The sequence below is a fragment of the Tarenaya hassleriana genome, unplaced genomic scaffold, assembly GCF_000463585.1.
Source record: "Tarenaya hassleriana unplaced genomic scaffold, ASM46358v1 Cleome36, whole genome shotgun sequence".
In the NCBI taxonomy this organism is placed as follows: domain Eukaryota; kingdom Viridiplantae; phylum Streptophyta; class Magnoliopsida; order Brassicales; family Cleomaceae; genus Tarenaya; species Tarenaya hassleriana.
The window spans coordinates 1,121,772-1,143,232 of NW_010966665.1; the positions used below are offsets into that span (position 1 = coordinate 1,121,772).

Sequence of the window (21,461 nt, forward strand, 5' to 3'; positions counted from 1 at the left end):
GGCCGCAACGGCTGCAATAGCCACCGTCACCGGCTTGAACACGAAAAGCCCGTTCGCCGCCATCCCCTGACTCCCAAACAGCCAATCATGGACATCATAGTACACTTGAACGGCAGTTTTGTCGACCAACACTGTCTGATTCCCGCGGAATTTCCACTGGAGATTCCTCACGTGCACGACCACGACTCCGTCCACTCTTATCCACATCTCCGCCGCCTCGTCGCCCCCGTCATCTCCGTCTCCGCCGCCACTGCAACTGCTCTCGACCACCACCTCGTGCTCTTTCCTCCTCTCGTCGAAACTGGCCCGTGTCGAAAACGTTTTCTTGCTGAACACGCTTTCCTTTTTGTAGCACATGAAGGGATCAACCAATGCGGGTCTCGACTTCGTTCTCTTGTACGCTTTCTTCTTGAGATCTCCCAACAACAAGACAACCTCTTCATCGGAGACAACGGCGATATAATAATCGGAAACCGGTTCAGGGCATCCGTTGCCTGAGAGCTTCGCGGACCGGAGATCCCAGAAGATCTCGACGAGGTTTCCCTCGACGGTGAACGACTTCGACCCTTTCTTGCTCCAGAACTGCCATGGCTTCACGAGATCGATCTTGCAACAGTAGTTCATGTCGTTGTCGAGGCTCGAGACCATGAGGGTGAGGGAGTGGTGCATGACGTTCTTGGACCACAAAACGGTGACGTTTCGGAAGTAGCCCGCTATGTGGGCCTGGTATCCGCACGTGACGGTGCTCTGAGAGGCGGCGGCGGCGGCGGCGGCTGTCTTGAGATGGAAGGCGGCCTTTGGATCGTCTGTGACTTTCTCGGCGAACGTTGATGGATGATGGTGGCTCCCCAGTGACGGGATTCGAAAAGATAGCATCTTTGAAACCGATCGATAAGCATATATATATATATATACCTAATGCTTATCTTGGAGAGGGGTTTCACCCAAAGTGATGTGGAGATCAGATGGAGATTTGTGCCAATAGGGCAAAAGGGTTTGGTGATATACCTTCTTGATTGTTCAATGGGCAAAAGGTTTAAACTTTTTTTAATACAAACTGGTTGAGAATTTCGAGCTTTCAGAGAGAAGAGAGAGAGAGAGAGAGAGAGAGAAGATGATGATGAGGGGGAAGACGAGGAAGACGAGGGAAGGTACATCCAAAAATAAGGAGTCTATATTTGACACACGTATCTTGTAATTTGCAATTTGAAATTACCCATTTTTAGGATTCTCACAAACAATTTGTTTACGAGGGGAAAAAATGAAATCACAAAACAGTCTTGGTTTTGGTCCTGTCGGAACGGTTTCAGCGGCTCGAAACCTCTGCAACAGACAGAGGGTCTCTTAATTTAGCTCTTTCTAGATCCTCAAAACCTCCATTGTTTCAGCATCCCTCTCTCTCTCTCTCTGTCTGAAAAGAGACATATGGAGTGCAATAGGAAGAACACAAAAGCAATGAAAGAGCACATTACCAAACACTTGAACGCAGTGCTCTTAACATTGGCAACATTTGCAGTAATCTCAGCCATTTTCATAGCCAAAGGCTCCAACAGATCTTCCCTTCTCTACCTCTCCACATCCCCTAGACTATGGATCTCTGGCTTCTCCACTCTTTCTTCTTCAACGCTCGTTACGGTATGTGTTTTCATTTTCTTTCCCGTTTAATCACTTCTTTTGCCATTTGCTTTAATTTCTCATAATCTCTGTTGAGAACAACCAGATCTGATTGCATGTGGTTACTGAATATGTCTTCCTTGTGTAGAGGAGAAACGGGTCACACCCGAATCAAGATTGGGGTTCGGGTTTGGGTACCGACCCGGGATGGAAGAGAGTTGTAAAGGTGGAAAAGCAGCTTGCAAGTGCAAGAGCATTGATCAGAGAAGCTCTATCAAACCCTAATTCTTCATCACCACTTATGGACAAAGATTACGTTCCTCATGGCGAAATCTACAGAAACCCTTATGCCTTTCACCGGTAAAACAGTTAACCTTAACCTTTTTGTCTGATTAGCAACAATGACAACAAGGACTAAACCTGTTTTCTACTTGCTTACTTGTCTCAGAAGTTACCTTCTTATGGAGAAACTCTTCAAGATATACGTGTACGAAGAAGGCGAGCCACCGATGTTTCACTACGGTCTCTGCAAGAACATATACTCCATGGAAGGATTGTTCCTCAACTTCATGGAAAACGACGTCGTTAGGTACAGAACCCTAGATCCTGATGAAGCTCACGTCTATTTCTTGCCTTTCAGTGTCGTCATGATCCTTCAGCATCTCTTCGATCCGGTTTTTCGTGATAAGGGTGTTTTGGAACGAGTCATCGTCGATTACATACGGGTCGTTTCGACCAAATATCCCTACTGGAACACGAGCGATGGGTTCGATCACTTCATGTTGTCTTGCCATGACTGGGTAAGTATGGTTCTTGTCTGAAAAAAAAAATCGGTTCCTTCTTGTGTGTTTTGGTGTTCAGTTGTGAACCAGAAGCTAAACCGGGTCTGGTTTTGGTTAATATTGCATCCGGTTAAGGTATCTGAACTTCGTGGTTACAGGGTCACAGAGCATCATGGTACGTTAAGAAGCTGTTCTTCAATTCCATAAGAGTACTGTGCAATGCCAACATGTCGGAATATTTCAATCCGGTGAAAGACGCACCGTTTCCTGAAATCAATCTTGTAACTGGCGAGATAACCGACTTAACTGGGGGGTTAGATCCGGTTAACAGGACAACCCTTGCCTTTTTTGCCGGGAAATTGCACGGAAAAATCCGACCGGTTCTTCTAAACCATTGGAAAGAGAAGGACAGAGACATTCTGGTTTACGAGAATCTACCGGACGAGTTAGATTATACCGGTATGATGAGAAAAAGCCGGTTTTGCATTTGCCCGAGCGGGCACGAGGTGGCCAGTCCAAGAATACCGGAGGCAATTTACGCTGGTTGTGTACCGGTTTTGATCTCGGAATACTATGTTTTACCGTTTAGTGATGTATTGGAATGGGATAAGTTTTCGGTATGGGTATCGGTTAAGGAAATACCGGAACTGAAGAGGATATTGTTGGGTATACCGGAAGACCGGTATAGGAGGTTATACGAGGGAGTGAAGAACGTGCAAAGGCATTTCTTGGTGAATGATCCTCCAAAGAGATATGATGTGTTCAATATGATTATACATTCTGTTTGGTTAAGAAGATTGAATGTAAAATTGTTTTGAATATTGGTGCATATTTTATAGGTTTTATATATATATATATATATATATATATATATATATATATTCGGATTTGATTAAAGCCTATAACATTTTTTGTTGTAAAGTACGTTCCACGTTTATTTATTTAACAAATACAAGTTCCAAGGATACATATACACAAAAATAAATGAACATGGAACTGCACATGCACGAACAGAACAGATACTCGTTAGAGTGTTCAACGAGGAATGAAATTAATATTTTCTCGGTAAAATTCAATGTGTACCACAAATATATATAATAATTAAAATTAGGATGAAAATTAATTTTCTGGATGGGTTCTGTCTCTGACCGCACCGCCATGGGCAGCGTTCTCGATCTTTGTGCTGACGTGGAGATTTGAATTCTTGATTCCGTTTCGAATTTTATAATAATGATAATTTGCACTAATTTGCATATGGATGTACAAAATTTAGAACATGTATGCAAAATTCAATAACGAAACGAAGGTTTGACTGTGTCCACATCGACCGAGTACAAGCAACGACTAAGCTTCCACTTGAAACTAGCTTTTTATTTAATTATCAATTATTATATATCTTTTTTTATGGATGAATATAGTTGGCATAAACGATTAATGTGTAGATTACGTGTCTCACATGTACCGTACATAAAAAGTCCATTCAAATCTATGAGTTGTCATATACACTATTGTTCGGACTTGCAGAAAAAAAAAATAGAATCAAATTGAATAATATATAATCGTATTTTTAAAAACCAATTAAATATATATATTTTTTTAATTAAATTGATTGAACTCGCTAATAATATAATAAAAAATAATTTTTTAAAAAATATGTGTTTTTAAACCTCAATCGTGTTTTGGAATGGGAAGACGTTATCAGTACAAATCCAAATGAATTAAGGACATTGCAAACATAAAGAACATTCTTGTTATATAAGTGTTTGTGTATGGACCAACATCTCTTCTTCTTTTAAAAGTATGGATTTTTTTTTTGTGAGTAATTTATAAATGGCTTTGTAATAACATTGATGTGTGCGTTTTTCTTACCGACTTTATGATATGTAACATTTTGATGTTGATTGGTAAGATTTCTAATCATTATTGTAATTAGCCCTTGGATATGATTTTCTAATGAATTTTGTTATTTTGAAATAAAACACAGTGAAAATGGTTAGTAAAAGAGTTGTTATATTACGCCGTATTACATCCGGTATAGTTCGGACTTACAGAATAAAATAGAATCAAATCGAATAATATATACATATAATCGTAATTTTAAAAACAGATTAAATATACATTTTTAATTAAATTTATTGAATTCGCCTGATATTTGATAATAATAAAAAATAAAAATTATTTTTTAATTTTTTTAACAAAATTTAAATTGAAAAACTCAATGAATATACTGAAAAGTTTGAAAAAAAAAACCCCCAAAAATATAATTACTAATGATCTATAGTGATCCATCCTGAAGTTCGTCAAAATTTAATATCGAAATAAAAAACAGAGTTACACGCAGACACAACATAATTATAACATATGATATGAAAATTATATAAAAATAGCAACTATATCCACCGGTGCTCTATGACAGAACCTGTAGTAGGAAATAGTTGGTAAAGGATCCGGTTAATTCCGGTTTAAGAATTGTTAAATAAATGTGGTACAACTAACAAGTCTATGGTCTAACGATACAATTTAGAACAAAGATAAAATGTCTTTAATCAAAGACTTGACTTGCGTCCTACGTCTTCATTATTATTATTTTTTTTTGGAACAATGTCACTAAACCACGATTTGGTAGTTTTAACTTCGTTTACTCTAAAGATTTCAAGACTTTTTTCCAATTGTTTGTTTAGGAAATTCTTTTAAAAATTCACGACTTACAAGTATATTTAATTTAATTAAAATTTTACAGCATCAATTGTCTATGCATTCAAATAAATCTTATCTTTTATAAATATATAGAAACAACTACTAATTAATTTGTCAATGTATCTTTGGTTGTTCAAATTTGGTGGCGGTCTTTTTTTTTTCGTTATAAAATTTTAAAATGCTAATTGCGTCATACGAATAAGATGACTACAAAATCAAGTCAAGTTTATAATAATTGTATAACACATCAGGGGGACAAATTAGAAGTCAACATTTAATTTTATTTATTTATAAAGTTTGGTGAAGAATGAAGATAGAGGAAAAAATAAGTCGACACAAAAACATCTTTTCTGTTGAAAGTATAACGGAAAATATCATTTCCTATGGGCACGCCGAAATTAGGAAAATATAATCACAAGGTATAAATAAAAAATAAAACCAAAAGCTTATCTTAAAATCATTAGGAATTCATTTGATTATGGCCCTTTTTTGGCACTCAAAATTTTGACCCCATCAATACTAATATAAAATACGAGTTATTGCAATTTAAATTTGTATTATTAATTGACAATTGTATTTGCAAGTAGCACCAACACTAAATAAAATACAAAGAGAAGACTTGAAAACGAAATTTAAACTGTCCGATTCCTTTGGGGTATGAATGAATATATGACTCAAGGAACAAACAAAGAGGCCAAAGAAGAGAGAACATCAAACCATCCATCAAAATACTTGTAAGGCATTGCGTGCTACACAAAGCAATTCCCACCAAAATCATCTCTCCAAGGAAACAAGAACATGAAGGTATATATATACACTCAATCAATAAGAAGATTGTGTGTGTGTGTGTGATATACATATATATATATATATATATGTGTGTGTGTGATATTTTAAGGTATGTTACTTTGTATGCAGCAAAAGATTCTGATAAGAGTGAGCATGACAGATGATAAAACCCGAGCAAGAGCAATGAACAAAGCAGTTCAGTTTACAGGTAAAATTTCTCAGACAGAACCTTGAGAAACTGATGCTTCAAACATTCTGTGTCAGTGGAACTGACGGGGATATATATATATATATGCTTATGTACATATGATCGTATAGGCGTGACGGCAGTAGAAATCAAGGGGGATCACAGGAACCAGATAGAGGTCACTGGGGATGAAGTGGATATGATCGCCCTAACGAGAAAACTGAGGAAACAGGTAGCATTTGCAGAGCTAGTAAGCGTAAGCAAAGTCGAACCCCCAAAGAAACCAGATGAGAAAAAGGACGGCGATAAAAAGGAGGGCGATAAAAAAGAGGGCGAGAAGAAGCAAGAAGAAAAGAAGAACGAGGAGAAAAAGCCCGCACCTTGCTGTCCATGGCCTCATGGATATGGCGTGCCTTGCTATCCCTATCCCTACCAGTGCAATCCCAACCAGTTACTCATCGGGGAACCTGTTTACAACCACGAACCCCCTTGCACGATCATGTGAAACAGGTTGCAGTGGAATATCATACAAAGTGTTTGTAACTACGACCAAGAATGTTTTCTATTTCAAGAATTCATGTGTACATGCATTGCATTCAACCATATTCATCCCATGGATAAAGCTTTGAGCTTAATCTATCATACTACTATATGTGAAAGTTAAGTCTTCGTGTTCGTGGGAGGGATTCACATTAAAGTAACATACTCACAAGTCACAAGCATTTTCGTAACACTTGATTAAACAAAAGTTCTCCTTCCAAGAGATCCTATATGTATAACATAATAAATCTACTACAAATTGATTGAAAGCACAAGTTCATCTTCCTACAAATTTAACTCACTGACCTCAGCTTTACTCAGTGCACTGCTCCTGGATTGTAGCCAACAAGGGCAAATGCACAAGTCCATGTCGCCATCCCCTGTCATATCCAACAGGTTTCATACAAAGAACACATCTAACGACCTCTGCCACGCCCACGCCCACGCCCACGTCCTCGTCCCCTGCCACGTCCAACAGGTTTCCCTAGAAAAGCATGGATAGAAAATAAATCAACAAGAAAGGTGACGCATAATTTTATCCAATCACACAACATAAGCGAAACAGCATAAGGATACCAGCAGCAGCTTTCTTGGGCTTAATCCGGGGTGTGTCCTCCACAAGTAAAGTTTCCAGATTCAAGCTATCGGGAAGAATATAGTAGCGGATATTGTTACCCCTAACGCTTAGATGATCAAGCGTAACTGGGTTTTTCCCCTTCAGAGTCAGTTTTACAGTCTTTAAGTGAGTGTTCATGCTCACATCCACACCTGCACAGAACAGCGAGACATTACTTTTTTGGATTGCCCATATGTTTACTTGATCCCTGAAAGCTAGAGGAGGACCAAATATGATATGTCACATGGAAATAGATGAATTCAGTCAGCGAATTAGATCGCATCATGGAGACATGGTGTTTGTGGAATCTTAATCAACTAATCACTTCAAATTTCTCGGCTAAACTAAATTAATCCCCATAAAAAAAAACCCAAATGAACCTATAAAGTTCTATCAATAAAAACGGGGACTGCGATGGGATCGGAGCATATGCATAATCTGTTACGAAATGCTCATGATCTGAACAATCGACCAGGTGAAACGCAAAGGGACCAGAATGCGGCGATCTTCAGGTGTCTATAAGAACCAATCGAATCTACATTTTATCGACAAGTTTTGATATGGAGCTCTGCCATTTCACCATTAGACCCAGAAATCAAACTAATCCAATAGAGAAGAAACTCATAACTACGAATAAAAAAAAAAGAATATGATATAATACCAGTGATAGTGCCATGAACTACGGTTCCGTTCTTCAGCTCGATTGACACAGTTTCGTTGTTCAGCTTCATCAAAAACCTAAACCATCAAAACCAAAATAAAAATCCGATTAACCCAGATAAAAAATGACGCAGATTTCCCAATACCAGATGGATCGAATGATCAAATCATTTGAAATTCAACGAAAAGATACCTGACGAGCTTCATCTTCGAATGGGGACGAGAGAAGCAGACGACGTAGTGAAGCACAAAACCCCACAGAAAAAGAAAACCCTTGTTTTCTTGTAAGCCCTCGAACCGGGTTGTAATATAACCAGGATGCGTCTTAACGGGCCCCGACCCGACCCGACCCGGATTTGATGCCAATCGGAATCAGTAGGGGTGGCCAGTAGGGGTGGCCAATTCGGGTTTCGGTTCGGGTTCGGTTCGGTTATATTCGGGTTCGGTTATTTCGGTTATAGAAAAACTATAACCATTCGGTTTTTATATAAATTCCGGTTCGGTTCGGTTCGGTTTTGGTAAAAAGTTCAATTTTCCAAAGAAAATATTGGTTATTCTCTCGGTTTTTTCGGTTATTTTTTATTCGGTTTGGTTCGGTTTTGGTTTCGATTTTTCGGGTTTAAGTAAATCATAACCGTTCGGTTTTGATGTCGGGTTCGGATCGGATACGGTTATGACTTATTCGGTTCGGTTCGGCTCGGTTATTCGGTTAGTAACCGAAATGGCCACCTCTGGGAATCAGACTACCGCTGGTCCGCTACCCAAATTCTAAGAAATTATGGGCCCAAGACATTCTTGGATTTTGTTGAGGTGATCCATAATATAATTTCAATTAGTAAAATAATATATTTTTTAAAAAGCAGTAAAACAATATTTTTTTGTGATTCAAAAAACCTACACGATATTCATGTTGGAGTTTAATCAAATGACATTTAAGGAACTCACTATTGACGTAATTCGACCTAATATCTTATTTTCGGGAAAAATTATTTTTTGTTCTTATGGTGATTTCTAAAAAAATAATTACATATTATCCAAGCCGTTTCTTTTTTTTTTTATCTATGCCTCGAGATATCGCTCAAATTCGTGTTTGCTTGAGTTTGTCTGTGTTCTCTATGTTTGTGCCCAGAGTTCACCGTTCGAACGATCGCGATCCAATTTCGTTGCTTCCCTATCAATTATACGGATATAGATGTCTATATCTTTCGAGTTACTCCTCAGTTGCAGTGAATGTAGACATTCATCTAATCCGTACAACGTGGTTTTGTGTTTTGCTCAAGGACAACCTTTGTCGCGTGTGTGCGCAGGTGCAAGCTTACCTATACGATGGCTACTGGGAAGACATTGGTAATATAGAGGCGTTTTGCAACGCAAATCTCGGAACAACTAAAAAGCCATTTCCTGATTTCAGGTGGTAAATCTTTTTTTTTTTTCTAAAAAAATGTGTAGCCAAGCCATTTGTGATATCGTACCATCCATCAGCCACGTGTAGAGATTGCAAAGCGGATGATGATATTGAATCCTTGGCGCAGCTTCTATGACCGTTCGGCTCCGATATACACGCAGCCGCGTTACTTGCCTCCGTCTAAGATGCTTGATGCCGACGTGACTGACAGTGTCATCGGAGAGAGCTGTGTTATTAAGGTATGCATATTCACTCACTAGCTCTTTTGACATTTTCTTCTGCAATTCTGAGGTTTAGAATAGAATCCCATCCCCGTATCCGTGACTTAAGTTGTTTTCTTTTGGTTTTGCTGCCTTGTTGAAGAAGAATGGTGTATCTTTTTCGAGTTCATTGTTCTCCATTTTTCCTTGAGATCGGTAGGAGTACGAGTCTCGTGGAACACTTTTGCTCCCATCTCCAGGATTTTCCTCCACGGTATGTTCTTGTTTACCTCCCCCGATAATGTCTCCACTCCCACCTGGTTATTTTTAAACACAATTAAACAATTCATCATCGGTCACCCCTTGGGGATTTACCATTCCAAAAATCAATCCTCTCGGTTCGGTGGAAAACCGGAAATTTTATGATAGAATGCATGGATCAATATCAAAATTAGATTAAGAGATCGATGAAGGGTACCCTCAGCATTGCTTCTTCTTCAGGCCTCCAAAACAGCCTCTTCCTCTTATCATTCTTAACGAAAGACGCTCCCCTGCAATTTGGATGACGGACATATAAAATTATGTTTCACACAGAAAAATATTTTCAAGTTTTTAGAGTATGATGAATTATGCAACTACCCCTTCTGCTGTGCGGTGGATTTTCTCTTTTGGTTCTTCGCCTTCCCCATCGGGGAATTGGCTTGTCCGGAGGACGAAGCCTTGAATGAACCATTGCTCTTCTCGGTCACATCTTGTCCATTCCGGTCATTGGTCGATTCATTCGATGAAATGTCACTGTCATATTCATTTAGCTTCATCCTTCTTCTCCGCCTCATGTTCCACCTTGTATTCGATTCAGCCTGATCAGATTCATTCCTTGAGAATGATTCTTGGACAGACACAAACGGTGAACCATCTGCAATTTTCTCTCTTCTTGCATCTGAATTAGGTTGAGCTTTAGCTGTTTCCTCATCTTTTCCATCCTCGGCATCTTGGAATTTTTCCGTCTCTGATCTTTCTTCACTTTCAGAGGCTTGGACCCTGTCACTGGCTTTCTCCTCATTCATCTCTACCTGTTCTTTACCTTCTGTTGCTTTGTTGACATCACATACATCTCGTTCTGCCATGTAGAGACCTTTTTGCTGATATTTTTCCAGTTCCACATCTCGATTACCTGGTTGATTGATTCCCTCCTCTAACTGCAAATGCTGACCTCTTGATTGATTCGTATCCTCTCTTAACTGACCATTCCGATCTACTGATTGCTCGATATCCACATTTGATTGCACGTAGTTGTCTCTTGATTTACCTCTATCCTTCCCCATTCGTGTTTCCCCCTCTCTTGATGGATAGATATCATTCTCTAGGTGTAAGTGCTGATCACTTACAATGTTGGTACAGCCCTCAGAATGTTCTTGGTTCCCATTTTCGCCATCAGATAAACCTGTCTTCTTCTCTTGAGCTTTCGGGACAGCCTCCACCTTCTTACCTGCGCCATTCATCTCTTTATCCAAATACTCGAAGAGCGCTTTTTCTGCCGCAACAGCCTTCTCCCTCAATGCCCTGGATCTCGATACTTGAATCTTGAACCAACAATAAGGGCAATAAGAATTCAAAGCATATTTGTTACCGGGCTCGTCATTCATACACTTCTCATGAAACGAAACAGGGCACTCAATCCCAGAACAAGGCCATACTAACTCATCCTTGATTCCACATATGATACAAGCATCTAAGTTCAGCCACTCGGGACCATTACCAGTGTCGGTAGTCCCAAAACAAGAGCGCTTCTTGGGAGGCACATTTCTGTCCTCGAAAGAATCTGGAACAACCTCGGCATCAGTATCACCATTTTCACAGTGAGGATCACAGGACACATTAAGCTCATCACTCTCGGAGCCATATTCTTCATTAGCTTCATTCTGCTGAAACCAAATGGATGAAACTTTTACAGAGAAAATAACATACATGCATTATGCATATATCAATTACAAAACCGACGCTACAGGAGTTCGAATTGTGGAGTTGCAAATTCAAACTCTGCAAGAAAATTTTGAAACGAAATTTATAATTGTCCGGGATTTTTTTTTCGTTCTGAAAATCAACCCATTTGAAATTTTAGAAGAAAAAAAACTATACGAGAAACGGATACGAGAAACTATACGAAAATCAACCCAAGGAAATTACCTTTCAGTTTCCGTTCCGCTGATCATACGGAAAAGCGTCAAAAAGATAACATTACACGAGTTGAAGCTAAATCGAAACACACAGACCCAAGAGAAACATGATTCACGGCACTCGGACAAGCTACACTATATAAAAGAGAGAAAGACTACAGTAACTTGTCTTGCACATTGATTTTGACCTTGATTTCAACTAAACCAAACAGAAAACGGAGTGAAGTCGAATTACCGGAAGGGGAGCGGCTGGTGGCGGAGGATTTCGAGACCGATGCCAAGACCTAACCGGAATCGACTTGAATTTCATAGATTCCTCGATACTAGTTCGTCACTGCCTCCTTCGACTGAGGTTTCCGAATCACGACATGAACTGAGCGCTGGTGCTTCTAGAGAGGCTAATCGTGCTGAAGAAGAAGAGGATAACGGCAAAGCGCATTCAATGCACTTTCTTTTCCTCGGGAAATAGAATAGAAGACACCCAATAACGAAGCGACCTTCTTAGGGCTCAATGTCAATGGGCTCCATATTTTGTTACTACGGAAAACATTTATTTCATTGAAATCTGAAAAAAAAAAACGAATTAGAGTAATTTTGAAAAACAAATTCTCACATTTGAAATAAAAAATGGTCGGTTGTAAAAAAAATTATGTTTGAATTATTTTCTATGTTTTAGTTTAATAAAAAAAAATCATGTTTTATTTGCCATGGATTGTTATTGTTGTTGTGTTAATTTAATTAAGTGAAATATTTTTAAATTTTTAATAAATTTTCTTTTCATTGTAATTTGAAATGTTCATTTTAAGTTTGACCAGAATGATGATTTTAATTCAGTGGAATGGTAGTTTTGTATTTTAACTAATTAAGGAAAAAAATACTCTATCCATTTTAAAATAATTGTTGTTTTAGATTATTTCACAAAAAGATAGAAAAAGTCACATATACTCCTATTTAAAACTTTTATTTAATGATAAAACAATATTATCATAAATAATTTGTTGGAATTTAATAGAGATAAAATTGGAAATTATTGTAAAAAAATGTCTTGAAAATGTAGAATGACAAATATTTTGAAACATGGAAAATAACATAAAAGTACGACTATTTTGAAACCGAGAGTATAATTTTTTCAAACAAATGTATGAAAGTAGGACAAGAAGGACGTAATCTCCAAATGTCCATAACCCTAACATGGAGCCTTTTTCATTTATGTTAGATTTGATTTGATTACACAGCTACAATGAAACAGGTATAATATGGAGATATTATCTTACGATAACATGCAACTATTGAGTTTTATATATTAAAACTAGTGGGTAAATAATATAACTTATTGAATGTAGTAAAATGCTATATAGAAAAAAAACATCTTATATTATACTTTAGATTTTAATCTTTAAAATATAAAAATTACATAGTAGTTACAATTATGTTTTAATAAATATATCGTTCAAAACCATATACATAGGATGTCAATTTTAGTTCGACACTCGAAATTCGATCCAGTCCGATCCAAAAATAGTGGGTTTCTACTTAGATTCGAAAAAAATTTAGAAGAACAAATTTAGCGATAGACCCGAAAAAAATCGGACTGATTCGAACCGAGTCCAAAACCCTCAGACCCAGTGCGGACTCGGACTGGACTGACCCATTATAGAAAGATTTGAATATCAAATCAGTAAACAAGAATAAATGATATTGATTTTGTGTTATCGAATACACATAATAACAACAATAGTTTTATTTTTTCTATAACTCATTGTAAATAATTAAAACAATCTTAGACTCATGATCTCAGTAAGATTAATCTGTGTATATATATATATATCATGTAATGCAAAATGAAACATCAGAACCATAGTATATGTGAATTATATACGGAAAAGAACAAATGGAATGAATATATATTATATGTATATGTACTATTAATGTGGTGTTTTTAGACGTAGAAGAAGGAGGAAGAATGATGGGCGGAATTGGTGGTGTCTCTGCAAAGAATGGAACGAGCTTCGACCACCGAGCGAGGAGGCTCCACGTCTTTCTCTTGAAGTGAATTGCCTTTCAGCCTTTGCATCTCTGATGCGAACGTATCGTCCAGTATCTGTCACACAAGAAAAAGACGTATATATAGAGAAAATACGGGTTATACCCTATATATAATATATATTACGATAATTTCACGTATGATACCGGAAAGGAGGAGAAGTGAGGCTGAGACTTACACCGAGAGCGAAGTAAGATCCTTTGTAGCGCAGTTGGTTTTCTTTCCGGCCCTCGAGAAACTTCAGAACAACCTGCTTGAAGAACTCACGGAATTCAAGAATCTGTATCCGACGGTCCATTCCACGAAAAAAATGAATGGCATACATCACATTAATTACCAGTCCCATCCTATCCCAGAAAAGGCGGCAAGATGCCACGAAAATCTGGCTGGTGAATACGTCGTGCAAGTTTGAGATCGATTCAACAATTTGCGAGCAAAGCATCTGCATACGTTCACGCACATCGCCTTCTCTGTCTTCTTCTCTCATCTCCTCTAGGATTCTCTTTAGCCGCATGCTTTTGTTGGCTTGTGTCTGAAAACATACATGTCAGAAAGCATTTGAGACAAGAACTTTCCATTTGGTGAGAATGCATCTGCGTTAGAATACATTCGCTTATACCGTTACATAAACGGCATATATATGCAGATACATGTGAGAATTCAGGGAAAAAAACACATATAAGCAACCTCATATCCCCATCTGAATCACCACCCAAAGCTAGACTGTTACATTTCACGGATGAGAATGCATCTGCGTTAGAATATATTCGCTTATACCGTTACATAAACGGCATATATATGCAGATATGTGTGTGAATCGTCTTAGTTCTGTAAATATCCCATAAGATTATGGAAGATCAAGAAATTTGGAATGATCAGTGATAGAGTGCTTACATTGCTAACCAATTTCTCAACCGCCGCCTGCAGGTAGTTTTTGTATTTGGTCTTCAGCATCACCGTGATCACATTCATTTGCTCACCAAAGGGAGGTTTCTTGTCTTCAATAACGGGGAGACATGCCGCCCATTGTTTTAAGATATCCTCTATTCTGTGGTGTAGAACATCGAGAATTCTCTTGATGGTGTTCAGGAAAGTTCCCAGCTTCATCCAATAAAAAAACAAAGAAATTTTTGCAAAAATGATCTTAAAAAGTGTACTGTGACAAGTTTTAAAACCGATTCAGTCATTCTAACGGGAAATTTAATTTTAACACAGTTGGTGGCGGCTTACTTGACTTGGAACACAGTAGAGAGTTGAAGACTGCCTTCTTGTCAGCTTCTGGACATGCATATTCAGTCTCTTAGGAATGCTGTCTTTTAAAGGAGTCAATATCTCATTGTATTGCTTCTCCAATGCTTTAACGATCGCTCTCTCCACATTTGAAGCCGTCTTCATGATAAAAACAAGAAATTTGCAAATAGCATCAAGCCGAGTTAGTATCTATACGTATAAGATTAGATTAATAATTGAACATCAGTTCATTGATACAAGTCTTAGAAGAGGTGTCATCTCACATTTTCCAAGATCAATGTGTACTGTGGCCATCGGCTAATCACCACTTCATACTCAATAAGGGAATCTTTGATTCTCTCGTACATATCCTCGGCAAATGGTGACGTGGAGTGATTCGTCATTACACCAGACCAAGGAACCTGAAAGAAGAAGCCGTTCCATAGTTACTAATAGTTCAAGGCTTCAAGTTTTAAGGATGTCTAAAGATGACGCGTAAAAAACTAAGTATACATACCCTTTCTGCTTTGCAGCGATCAAGAAGCCTAAGTTCCATATCGTTTATCCAAACCATTATGTAATTGTGGAATAAGCTCCTGGAGTCTACACCACCCTGTACATGACTGAAGTGAAGCAAAATGAGTGGTTAAGAAGAAGATTTTGATTGTTGGTAATCACTTGATCTTTTTAGTGACTCCACAGGGTAAATTATTAGACCGCATTTTTTCACTAACCTTATGCCCCATGAGTCGAGATCCCGTTCAAAATCTGAAACTGATATCAGAAGCTCATTGACATGAGGCTGTGGGCAAGATGGTGGCACTGCTGAAAGAAATGCTCTGAGCCTGTTACATAGTTGAGTGCTGTATACAGCAGCTGATATGTTTGCAAGATCGATTGAGCTGAAAAGAGAGAAAGGGAGGAAAATGTAAGACCAAAAGAAAGATATCATCGAATAATTACGTAAGGAATTTTTTGTCCGATTTTAGATCTTTACCTTGGGAGTACATGTTCATTGTTGATCTTTATATCGGTCACTATTTCCTTGCTTAAGCTAAGACAGAGATTTTTCATTTTCAAATAGGCTGTGGAGACCGTGATAGAATCCAAGAGAAAACCTTCAGAGTTGCTGGAAACATATTCATCAGTCTCAACCATATGCTTCCGACACCTCTTCTTTACTGCTGTCTGCGGATGGTTACAGTTCCAAAAAAATTAGGACCATAATATTATGAAGATCATGAAACTCTCCCACCCCAATCAAGACAAAGACATCAAAGAATCAGAGAATATTTGAAGATGGTGAAAAATTTCTCATGGAGTAATGCTTTTTACCTCGAGGTAATTCTTCATAACGTTTTGTGACTCTGGAGACAATATATCATGAAGGAGGCTGAAAACCTGAACAGCAGGAGAAAGCGCCGGTGATGCTGACTCTTGCATCGGACCAGACATATCTGCCAACCCGGAGGGACAGTTCTCATCCAAGGATTTATAGTTCTCAAAAACATTTGACAACAATTTTTCTATTTGTGCCTCGCAATCCAAAAATATGCTTTTCTGCAAGAGTGGAAGTATAATGTCATCAGTGAAAACATTCTCTAGGATAAAGAAAACTTGAGAGAAACAATTCTCGGCAAATATATAGGCACGAGGATAATATGAACGGATTTAAGATTGAATTTCCACAAACTGAAGGTAAAAAAAAAAAACGTTTCCAACAGTTTCTTGGATTATGGAGAGGTAGCATTAGATTCAACCACAGCTTCAAAGTTGCAAAAGATGGGGAATTACCTCCTGTCTGGTTAAATTTCTCTCACTCCGAGCCTTTAATATGGGCACAAGTAGCTCATGCACAAGCTGCAAACAGGTTTTTGTGGGAGTTGCCATATTCATTACATGTGAAAGATACCTGCAAAGGTTGTGTTGTTATATTTGAGCTAAAAGATCCGAGAAATCAAAGGAATTTCACAAGAGAAAACACATAATCTCAGGAGGAAAAGAAATTTATGGCAAGGTTACATGAGTTCCAAAAGAAATAAGTACCTCAACTTGGTATATGAATCAGAAACTCCATAGTAATCTGCAAATTCACTTAACAACCATTTCCAAGGTCCGTTCAACCTCATGTTTCGAGAATGAAAGTTTTGGGCACGGATAGCAGCATCGAGAAGCAAATCATATGCTAGAGTTTCCACAACTGGTGCACTCTGTAACGATCAGATAGCAAAACATGATAGAGGGATTTCTTCACATAACAAAGTTTTGTATCGGTTTTATGATAAACAAAGTTCTTAATGATAATTAGAAAGTATATCTATCCACAATACTCTGGCTTATGATCAAGAAAGAAATACGTGGTAAGTTTTAATGTTCCGAGTGTCGGTGGTGAAAAAACATACCTTTATATGATGATCATCATCAGATGCGGCTGTGTTGCCGATAAAGAGTTGAATCTTCCCCACACATTCTTGTTCACCGTGGCTTATTGGCCACCAACTAACATTTTCATTCTGGAAAATTGCAGTCTTGTTCAATATATTCTAGTAAAAAAACACTATAAGATATCCCAAGAAGTAAAATAAGATAATTAACACAAATTTATTTTACCAGATTGTCAGTCAAGGATGAAACAGGAATTATTGCTTTTCCTTGCACTGATTTCTTCTTATCTTGAACCTCTATTAGAAGAGCATCTCCTTCAGACTCCGGGAAACTGAAAGTGCGCATCTGTGTAAGATTTTCTTTACTTGACAAACAAGAAAACTAATGTCTGGAACAAGTTAGCATCCATAAATGCATTGTTCTGGATTTGAAAGTTGACATATATTTAATGCAAATTAATATGATCATTATTGCTAGTATCTGCATATAAGCCAACATTTTGGCACTTTAAATTCCAATATGAGCCAATGTTGTGGGTTATAGGTAAATTCAAAGTCTTTTAGACCACTTCACCGCAGACATTTGAGGTTAAAATCTATCCCAAGTCTGGCAGTGCTCTCTTATCCATAAGTTTATTGTTCGAGAGACAGATGGCAACTTACAAGACATGGTAATCACCAGTTCCCGGTTGCAAACAAACAGCAGAATCTTCTTCAATCTGACCACCTTCTGTTATACTTTTCAATTGAAGGAAGCATGAAAATTGCTCTGCACATAAAGTCAAAAGAATTCATTGTGTCATACCAAACTAGGATTGAGCAAGCTAGTCTATCTGCCATTCAGTAAAACCCTGTGCAACCGGGAAAAGTTTGCGTATCTATACGGTAATTGCTGTTTTCAGGATGACTAAAATCACATTTCGCCGGCAAATATATAAACTAGTTCTTTGAAACCAATATGTTTCTCAGGTAACAAAGCAAACCTTCTGAAACTGCAGAAAGGGTAGCCTGTTTAAGAGAATTCATCCCAGTCTTCACAAGAGATGAAACTTGTCTGACATAATCTGCCCCCATTTGCATTTGCATCATACTTCGTAGAGAATTTGAGCTCCTTAGCTTGCGCTGAGGTATCAACCGAATCCTCTTTACTGAAACAAAAATAAAACATCAGTGGCATGAATATCTTATTCACATCAGAAAGCTAGGGGATAATATAAACAATTTTAACAGATAATATATCACAATACCAAAACATTTACCTCTTCCTTTTGTCATTCAGAGATATACAAGGTTTCAAGTTCATTTGGAAAAGAAAAACGTTACCTTCCACCCTTATTTTTCTGACCACATTCTTTGTCTTCAGGGAGGGCTTTTGTTCTGTTTTCATATTTGTGGTTTCTTCAGTGAGTCTTACACCCCGAGGTTGCAAGAGGAACTTATGTAATCTATTAAATACATACATACAACACTGGTTGGAAACTCATCGAGACACGCGGGTAACATCACAGAAACAAGAGAACAAATACAAGTCCTACCCAAAGGCACTTCGGAGAAGAAGACATTCATCCCGCAGAAACTCGGGTGCCTCAGGAGAACCCTTGGACCATGCATACAAGCATAGCCTTATGCAAGCATCGTATGCTACAAGACTTTGCCACGCATATTGACCACTACAATTACAAGATCAAAAACGGTATGTCACAAAATTCAACCCCATTTCAAATTGTAAAGATCAGTACCCAGAGGAAAGTTATTGCTACCTTATGCTATGACAACCTAACTTGTCCGAGCTTATTTGCCAGTAAGGGATTTGAGCATCTTCTCTGGTTCTAGCATTATTCTTCATACTGTATCAAATCAATGGAAACATCAAGACAACATTAAAAACAAAAAAACAAAAAAGAAAGCTCGTGGATAAGCAGGTTAAGTGTTGAAGTACCTTTCTTCGAGTTCTACATCTGGATACATATGTGAACTGCTATCACCAGCTACACCTCCTATGTTTCTGTGATGATTCTCAAGTTCTGCTTGTCGGCAAATTCCACCTTCACTCGGCTCTGCTTCGTTATCCATTCCCAATTCTCTATCTTCTTGTCCGATTTCCATAATTGGCGGCGCACTCGGAGTTCCCATATCTTCTACGTTCCCATAAGAGGAAGAATCCTACTCGAACCCCGAGACGGAATCATCACTAAAATCAAGAAAAATCATTCAAAGCCATTATATTGGTAGTAAGATGGTGAAACATACCCGAGAATTCAGCGTATGGGATCGTTCAGCAGCAACCATTTCCAAGGTCCGTTCAACCTCATGTTTCGAGAATGAAAGTTTTGGGCACGGATAGCAGCATCGAGAAGCAAATCATATGCTAGAGTTTCCACAACTGGTGCACTCTGTAACGATCAGATAGCAAAACATGATAGAGGGATTTCTTCACATAACAAAGTTTTGTATCGGTTTTATGATAAACAAAGTTCTTAATGATAATTAGAAAGTATATCTATCCACAATACTCTGGCTTATGATCAAGAAAGAAATACGTGGTAAGTTTTAATGTTCCGAGTGTCGGTGGTGAAAAAACATACCTTTATATGATGATCATCATCAGATGCGGCTGTGTTGCCGATAAAGAGTTGAATCTTCCCCACACATTCTTGTTCACCGTGGCTTATTGGCCACCAACTAACATTTTCATTCTGGAAAATTGCAGTCTTGTTCAATATATTCTAGTAAAAAAACACTATAAGATATCCCAAGAAGTAAAATAAGATAATTAACACAAATTTATTTTACCAGATTGTCAGTCAAGGATGAAACAGGAATTATTGCTTTTCCTTGCACTGATTTCTTCTTATCTTGAACCTCTATTAGAAGAGCATCTCCTTCAGACTCCGGGAAACTGAAAGTGCGCATCTGTGTAAGATTTTCTTTACTTGACAAACAAGAAAACTAATGTCTGGAACAAGTTAGCATCCATAAATGCATTGTTCTGGATTTGAAAGTTGACATATATTTAATGCAAATTAATATGATCATTATTGCTAGTATCTGCATATAAGCCAACCCGTCAGTGACTCTTCGGTTCCCATTTGGGATTTCAATTCTCAAATTCTGATCCTTCAATATCCCTCTGTTCAACTTCGAGGTCGACCCATACCCGAATACTTCCCCTTCATCATAACGTCTCCCGACCATCATCATCTCCTCCTCCTCGTCATCGTCATCATCATCTACGTCCATGTCATAGTCAGACAAATCTCCGCCGTCCCCGACATCAGAAACCGATGCAACGCTCTCATCCTCGTCTTCGTCGTTTTCACCATCACGGATGCATGGAGAGACGAGCATGTGAGGTGCCAAGAGACCGTGGAACTTCAATGGAGGCAAACCGTGTGGAGAAGCGAAGTTTCCAGTGGAAGTGAGGGGAAGAGGAGATCGAGGAAACGCACCCGGAGAGAGATTCTCGGCGAGAGGGGATCTGACGCGAGGCTGAATTTGAATTTGCTCGTGATCTGGATTTAAAGATCCCTTCTTGATCCAGTTTATGGCGTTCTCGTCAAGCCCTTCGGTGAACATCTTCTAATTGGAGCTAGCGTTTTCTATCACCGGTCCAATACCCTTGTGTGCGTGAGAGAGAGAGAGAGAGAGAGAGAGAGAGATGAGGAAGAAGAAGAGGAAGGAGCGCCTATTTCGAAAATAATGGCAAACGCCCAACGGCTAGTTTTGACATGTGCCCTGCTTTTCATATTCACGAACATGACTTTAACTGGACACACTTATTGATTTTTTTTAATAATTAAAATATTAATTGAAAGGGAGCGCCCAAGATGTGAATAGAATAGTAGTTATTTGTAAGATATCCTAAATTTTGAGAAATTTAATTTTGAATTAATTTTTTAGGGTTTTAGAGTTTGGAATCCCATGGTCGTTTCGTTTGTAAATTGTTTGGGTTTTTTAGATGGATTTTTGTATCTAACATGCAAATCCGAATCTAAAGATAGATTCTCTCGCTTTTGTCGAATCCGAATTCGTTCTATAACCGAATTTTGCATAGCCCTGGTGCGGTGAACCCAAGGAAGAAAGTTTTTTGTCATCTTATTTTTGTTTATTAAAATATATATATATATACGATTTTT

The 21,461-nt window shown here is 38.2% G+C and overlaps 6 protein-coding genes and 1 long non-coding RNA gene across 10 annotated transcripts in view; 2 read left to right on the forward strand and 5 right to left on the reverse strand.

Moving 5' to 3' along the window:
* LOC104822443 overlaps positions 1-1,069 on the reverse strand; it is a 1,709-nt gene extending 640 nt beyond the window's left edge. Inside the window, exon 1 of the mRNA XM_010553673.2 lies at positions 11-1,069. Within this exon, the coding sequence (XP_010551975.1) occupies positions 11-876 (866 nt within the window). The 5' untranslated portion in view covers positions 877-1,069. The remainder of the gene's footprint in view (positions 1-10) is intronic.
* A 235-nt stretch (positions 1,070-1,304) lies between these two features.
* LOC104822525 (probable glycosyltransferase At3g07620) lies at positions 1,305-3,214 on the forward strand. Its single transcript, XM_010553772.1, has 4 exons — positions 1,305-1,635; positions 1,763-1,974; positions 2,063-2,414; positions 2,555-3,214. Exons 1-4 carry the CDS (start codon positions 1,426-1,428, stop codon positions 3,212-3,214), a joined length of 1,434 nt encoding a protein of 477 aa, XP_010552074.1. The 5' UTR covers positions 1,305-1,425.
* Positions 3,215-5,661: 2,447 nt separating this feature from the next.
* Positions 5,662-6,733, forward strand: LOC104822446. Of its 2 annotated transcripts, XM_010553675.2 has the most exons (3): positions 5,662-5,897; positions 6,012-6,090; positions 6,201-6,733. In XM_010553675.2, exons 1-3 carry the CDS (start codon positions 5,892-5,894, stop codon positions 6,572-6,574), a joined length of 459 nt encoding a protein of 152 aa, XP_010551977.1. In that variant the 5' UTR covers positions 5,662-5,891; the 3' UTR covers positions 6,575-6,733. The 2 variants fall into 2 exon arrangements, with proteins under 2 accessions (XP_010551977.1, XP_010551978.1); XM_010553676.1 differs by lacking the exon at positions 5,662-5,897 and having other exon boundaries at positions 6,006-6,090.
* On the reverse strand, positions 6,044-8,162 carry LOC104822445 (small nuclear ribonucleoprotein Sm D1-like). Of its 2 annotated transcripts, XR_773203.1 has the most exons (6): positions 8,079-8,162; positions 7,887-7,963; positions 7,186-7,377; positions 6,916-7,093; positions 6,450-6,536; positions 6,044-6,289 (listed from the first exon to the last, which is right to left on the reverse strand). XR_773203.1 is itself a non-coding variant. In XM_010553674.1 (4 exons), exons 1-4 carry the CDS (start codon positions 8,090-8,092, stop codon positions 7,026-7,028), a joined length of 351 nt encoding a protein of 116 aa, XP_010551976.1. In that variant the 5' UTR covers positions 8,093-8,162; the 3' UTR covers positions 6,737-7,025. The 2 variants fall into 2 exon arrangements, 1 of the variants encoding a protein (XP_010551976.1); XM_010553674.1 differs by lacking the exons at positions 6,044-6,289; positions 6,450-6,536 and having other exon boundaries at positions 6,737-7,093.
* A 943-nt stretch (positions 8,163-9,105) lies between these two features.
* LOC104822447 lies at positions 9,106-12,156 on the reverse strand. Of its 2 annotated transcripts, none has more exons than XM_010553679.2 (4): positions 11,903-12,156; positions 10,130-11,412; positions 9,969-10,041; positions 9,106-9,807 (listed from the first exon to the last, which is right to left on the reverse strand). In XM_010553679.2, exons 1-4 carry the CDS (start codon positions 11,975-11,977, stop codon positions 9,616-9,618), a joined length of 1,623 nt encoding a protein of 540 aa, XP_010551981.1. In that variant the 5' UTR covers positions 11,978-12,156; the 3' UTR covers positions 9,106-9,615. The 2 variants fall into 2 exon arrangements, with proteins under 2 accessions (XP_010551981.1, XP_010551980.1); XM_010553678.2 differs by having other exon boundaries at positions 10,130-11,415.
* Positions 12,157-13,461: 1,305 nt separating this feature from the next.
* LOC104822527 lies at positions 13,462-21,031 on the reverse strand. Its single transcript, XM_010553773.2, has 24 exons — positions 20,390-21,031; positions 20,119-20,224; positions 19,911-20,021; positions 19,576-19,632; positions 19,265-19,488; positions 19,086-19,172; positions 18,861-18,995; positions 18,649-18,770; positions 18,309-18,473; positions 17,989-18,094; positions 17,552-17,657; positions 17,344-17,454; positions 16,988-17,151; positions 16,736-16,853; positions 16,277-16,501; positions 15,939-16,129; positions 15,676-15,843; positions 15,459-15,564; positions 15,226-15,363; positions 14,942-15,100; positions 14,606-14,812; positions 14,049-14,243; positions 13,890-13,961; positions 13,462-13,768 (listed from the first exon to the last, which is right to left on the reverse strand). Exons 1-24 carry the CDS (start codon positions 20,899-20,901, stop codon positions 13,607-13,609), a joined length of 3,747 nt encoding a protein of 1,248 aa, XP_010552075.1. The 5' UTR covers positions 20,902-21,031; the 3' UTR covers positions 13,462-13,606.
* LOC104822448 lies at positions 19,622-20,229 on the reverse strand. The gene is made up of 3 exons (XR_773204.1): positions 20,119-20,229; positions 19,911-20,021; positions 19,622-19,718 (listed from the first exon to the last, which is right to left on the reverse strand). It is a non-coding gene; the product is annotated as an uncharacterized LOC104822448 (long non-coding RNA).
* Positions 21,032-21,461: the final 430 nt, after the last annotated feature.

Coding starts and splice junctions, on each gene's coding strand:
- LOC104822525 (XM_010553772.1), top strand. CDS start 1,426: ATGGAGTGCAATAGGAAGAACACAAAAGCAATGAAAGAGCACATTACC. Junction 1,636..1,762: donor CTTCTTCAACGCTCGTTACG/GTATGTGTTTTC, acceptor TTCCTTGTGTAG/AGGAGAAACGGGTCACACCC. Junction 1,975..2,062: donor AACCCTTATGCCTTTCACCG/GTAAAACAGTTA, acceptor TACTTGTCTCAG/AAGTTACCTTCTTATGGAGA.
- LOC104822446 (XM_010553675.2), top strand. Junction 6,091..6,200: donor CAAAGCAGTTCAGTTTACAG/GTAAAATTTCTC, acceptor ATGATCGTATAG/GCGTGACGGCAGTAGAAATC.
- LOC104822445 (XM_010553674.1), bottom strand. Junction 7,378..7,886: donor AGTTCATGGCACTATCACTG/GTATTATATCAT, acceptor TGTTCTGTGCAG/GTGTGGATGTGAGCATGAAC. Junction 7,094..7,185: donor GCCCAAGAAAGCTGCTGCTG/GTATCCTTATGC, acceptor ATGCTTTTCTAG/GGAAACCTGTTGGACGTGGC.
- LOC104822447 (XM_010553678.2), bottom strand. CDS start 11,977: ATGAAATTCAAGTCGATTCCGGTTAGGTCTTGGCATCGGTCTCGAAAT. Junction 10,042..10,129: donor TCCACCGCACAGCAGAAGGG/GTAGTTGCATAA, acceptor TCCAAATTGCAG/GGGAGCGTCTTTCGTTAAGA. Junction 9,808..9,968: donor AAGAAGAAGCAATGCTGAGG/GTACCCTTCATC, acceptor AAAAATAACCAG/GTGGGAGTGGAGACATTATC.
- LOC104822527 (XM_010553773.2), bottom strand. CDS start 20,901: ATGTTCACCGAAGGGCTTGACGAGAACGCCATAAACTGGATCAAGAAG. Junction 15,844..15,938: donor AATGAACATGTACTCCCAAG/GTAAAGATCTAA, acceptor CTCTCTTTTCAG/CTCAATCGATCTTGCAAACA. Junction 15,101..15,225: donor ACACATTGATCTTGGAAAAT/GTGAGATGACAC, acceptor TTTATCATGAAG/ACGGCTTCAAATGTGGAGAG.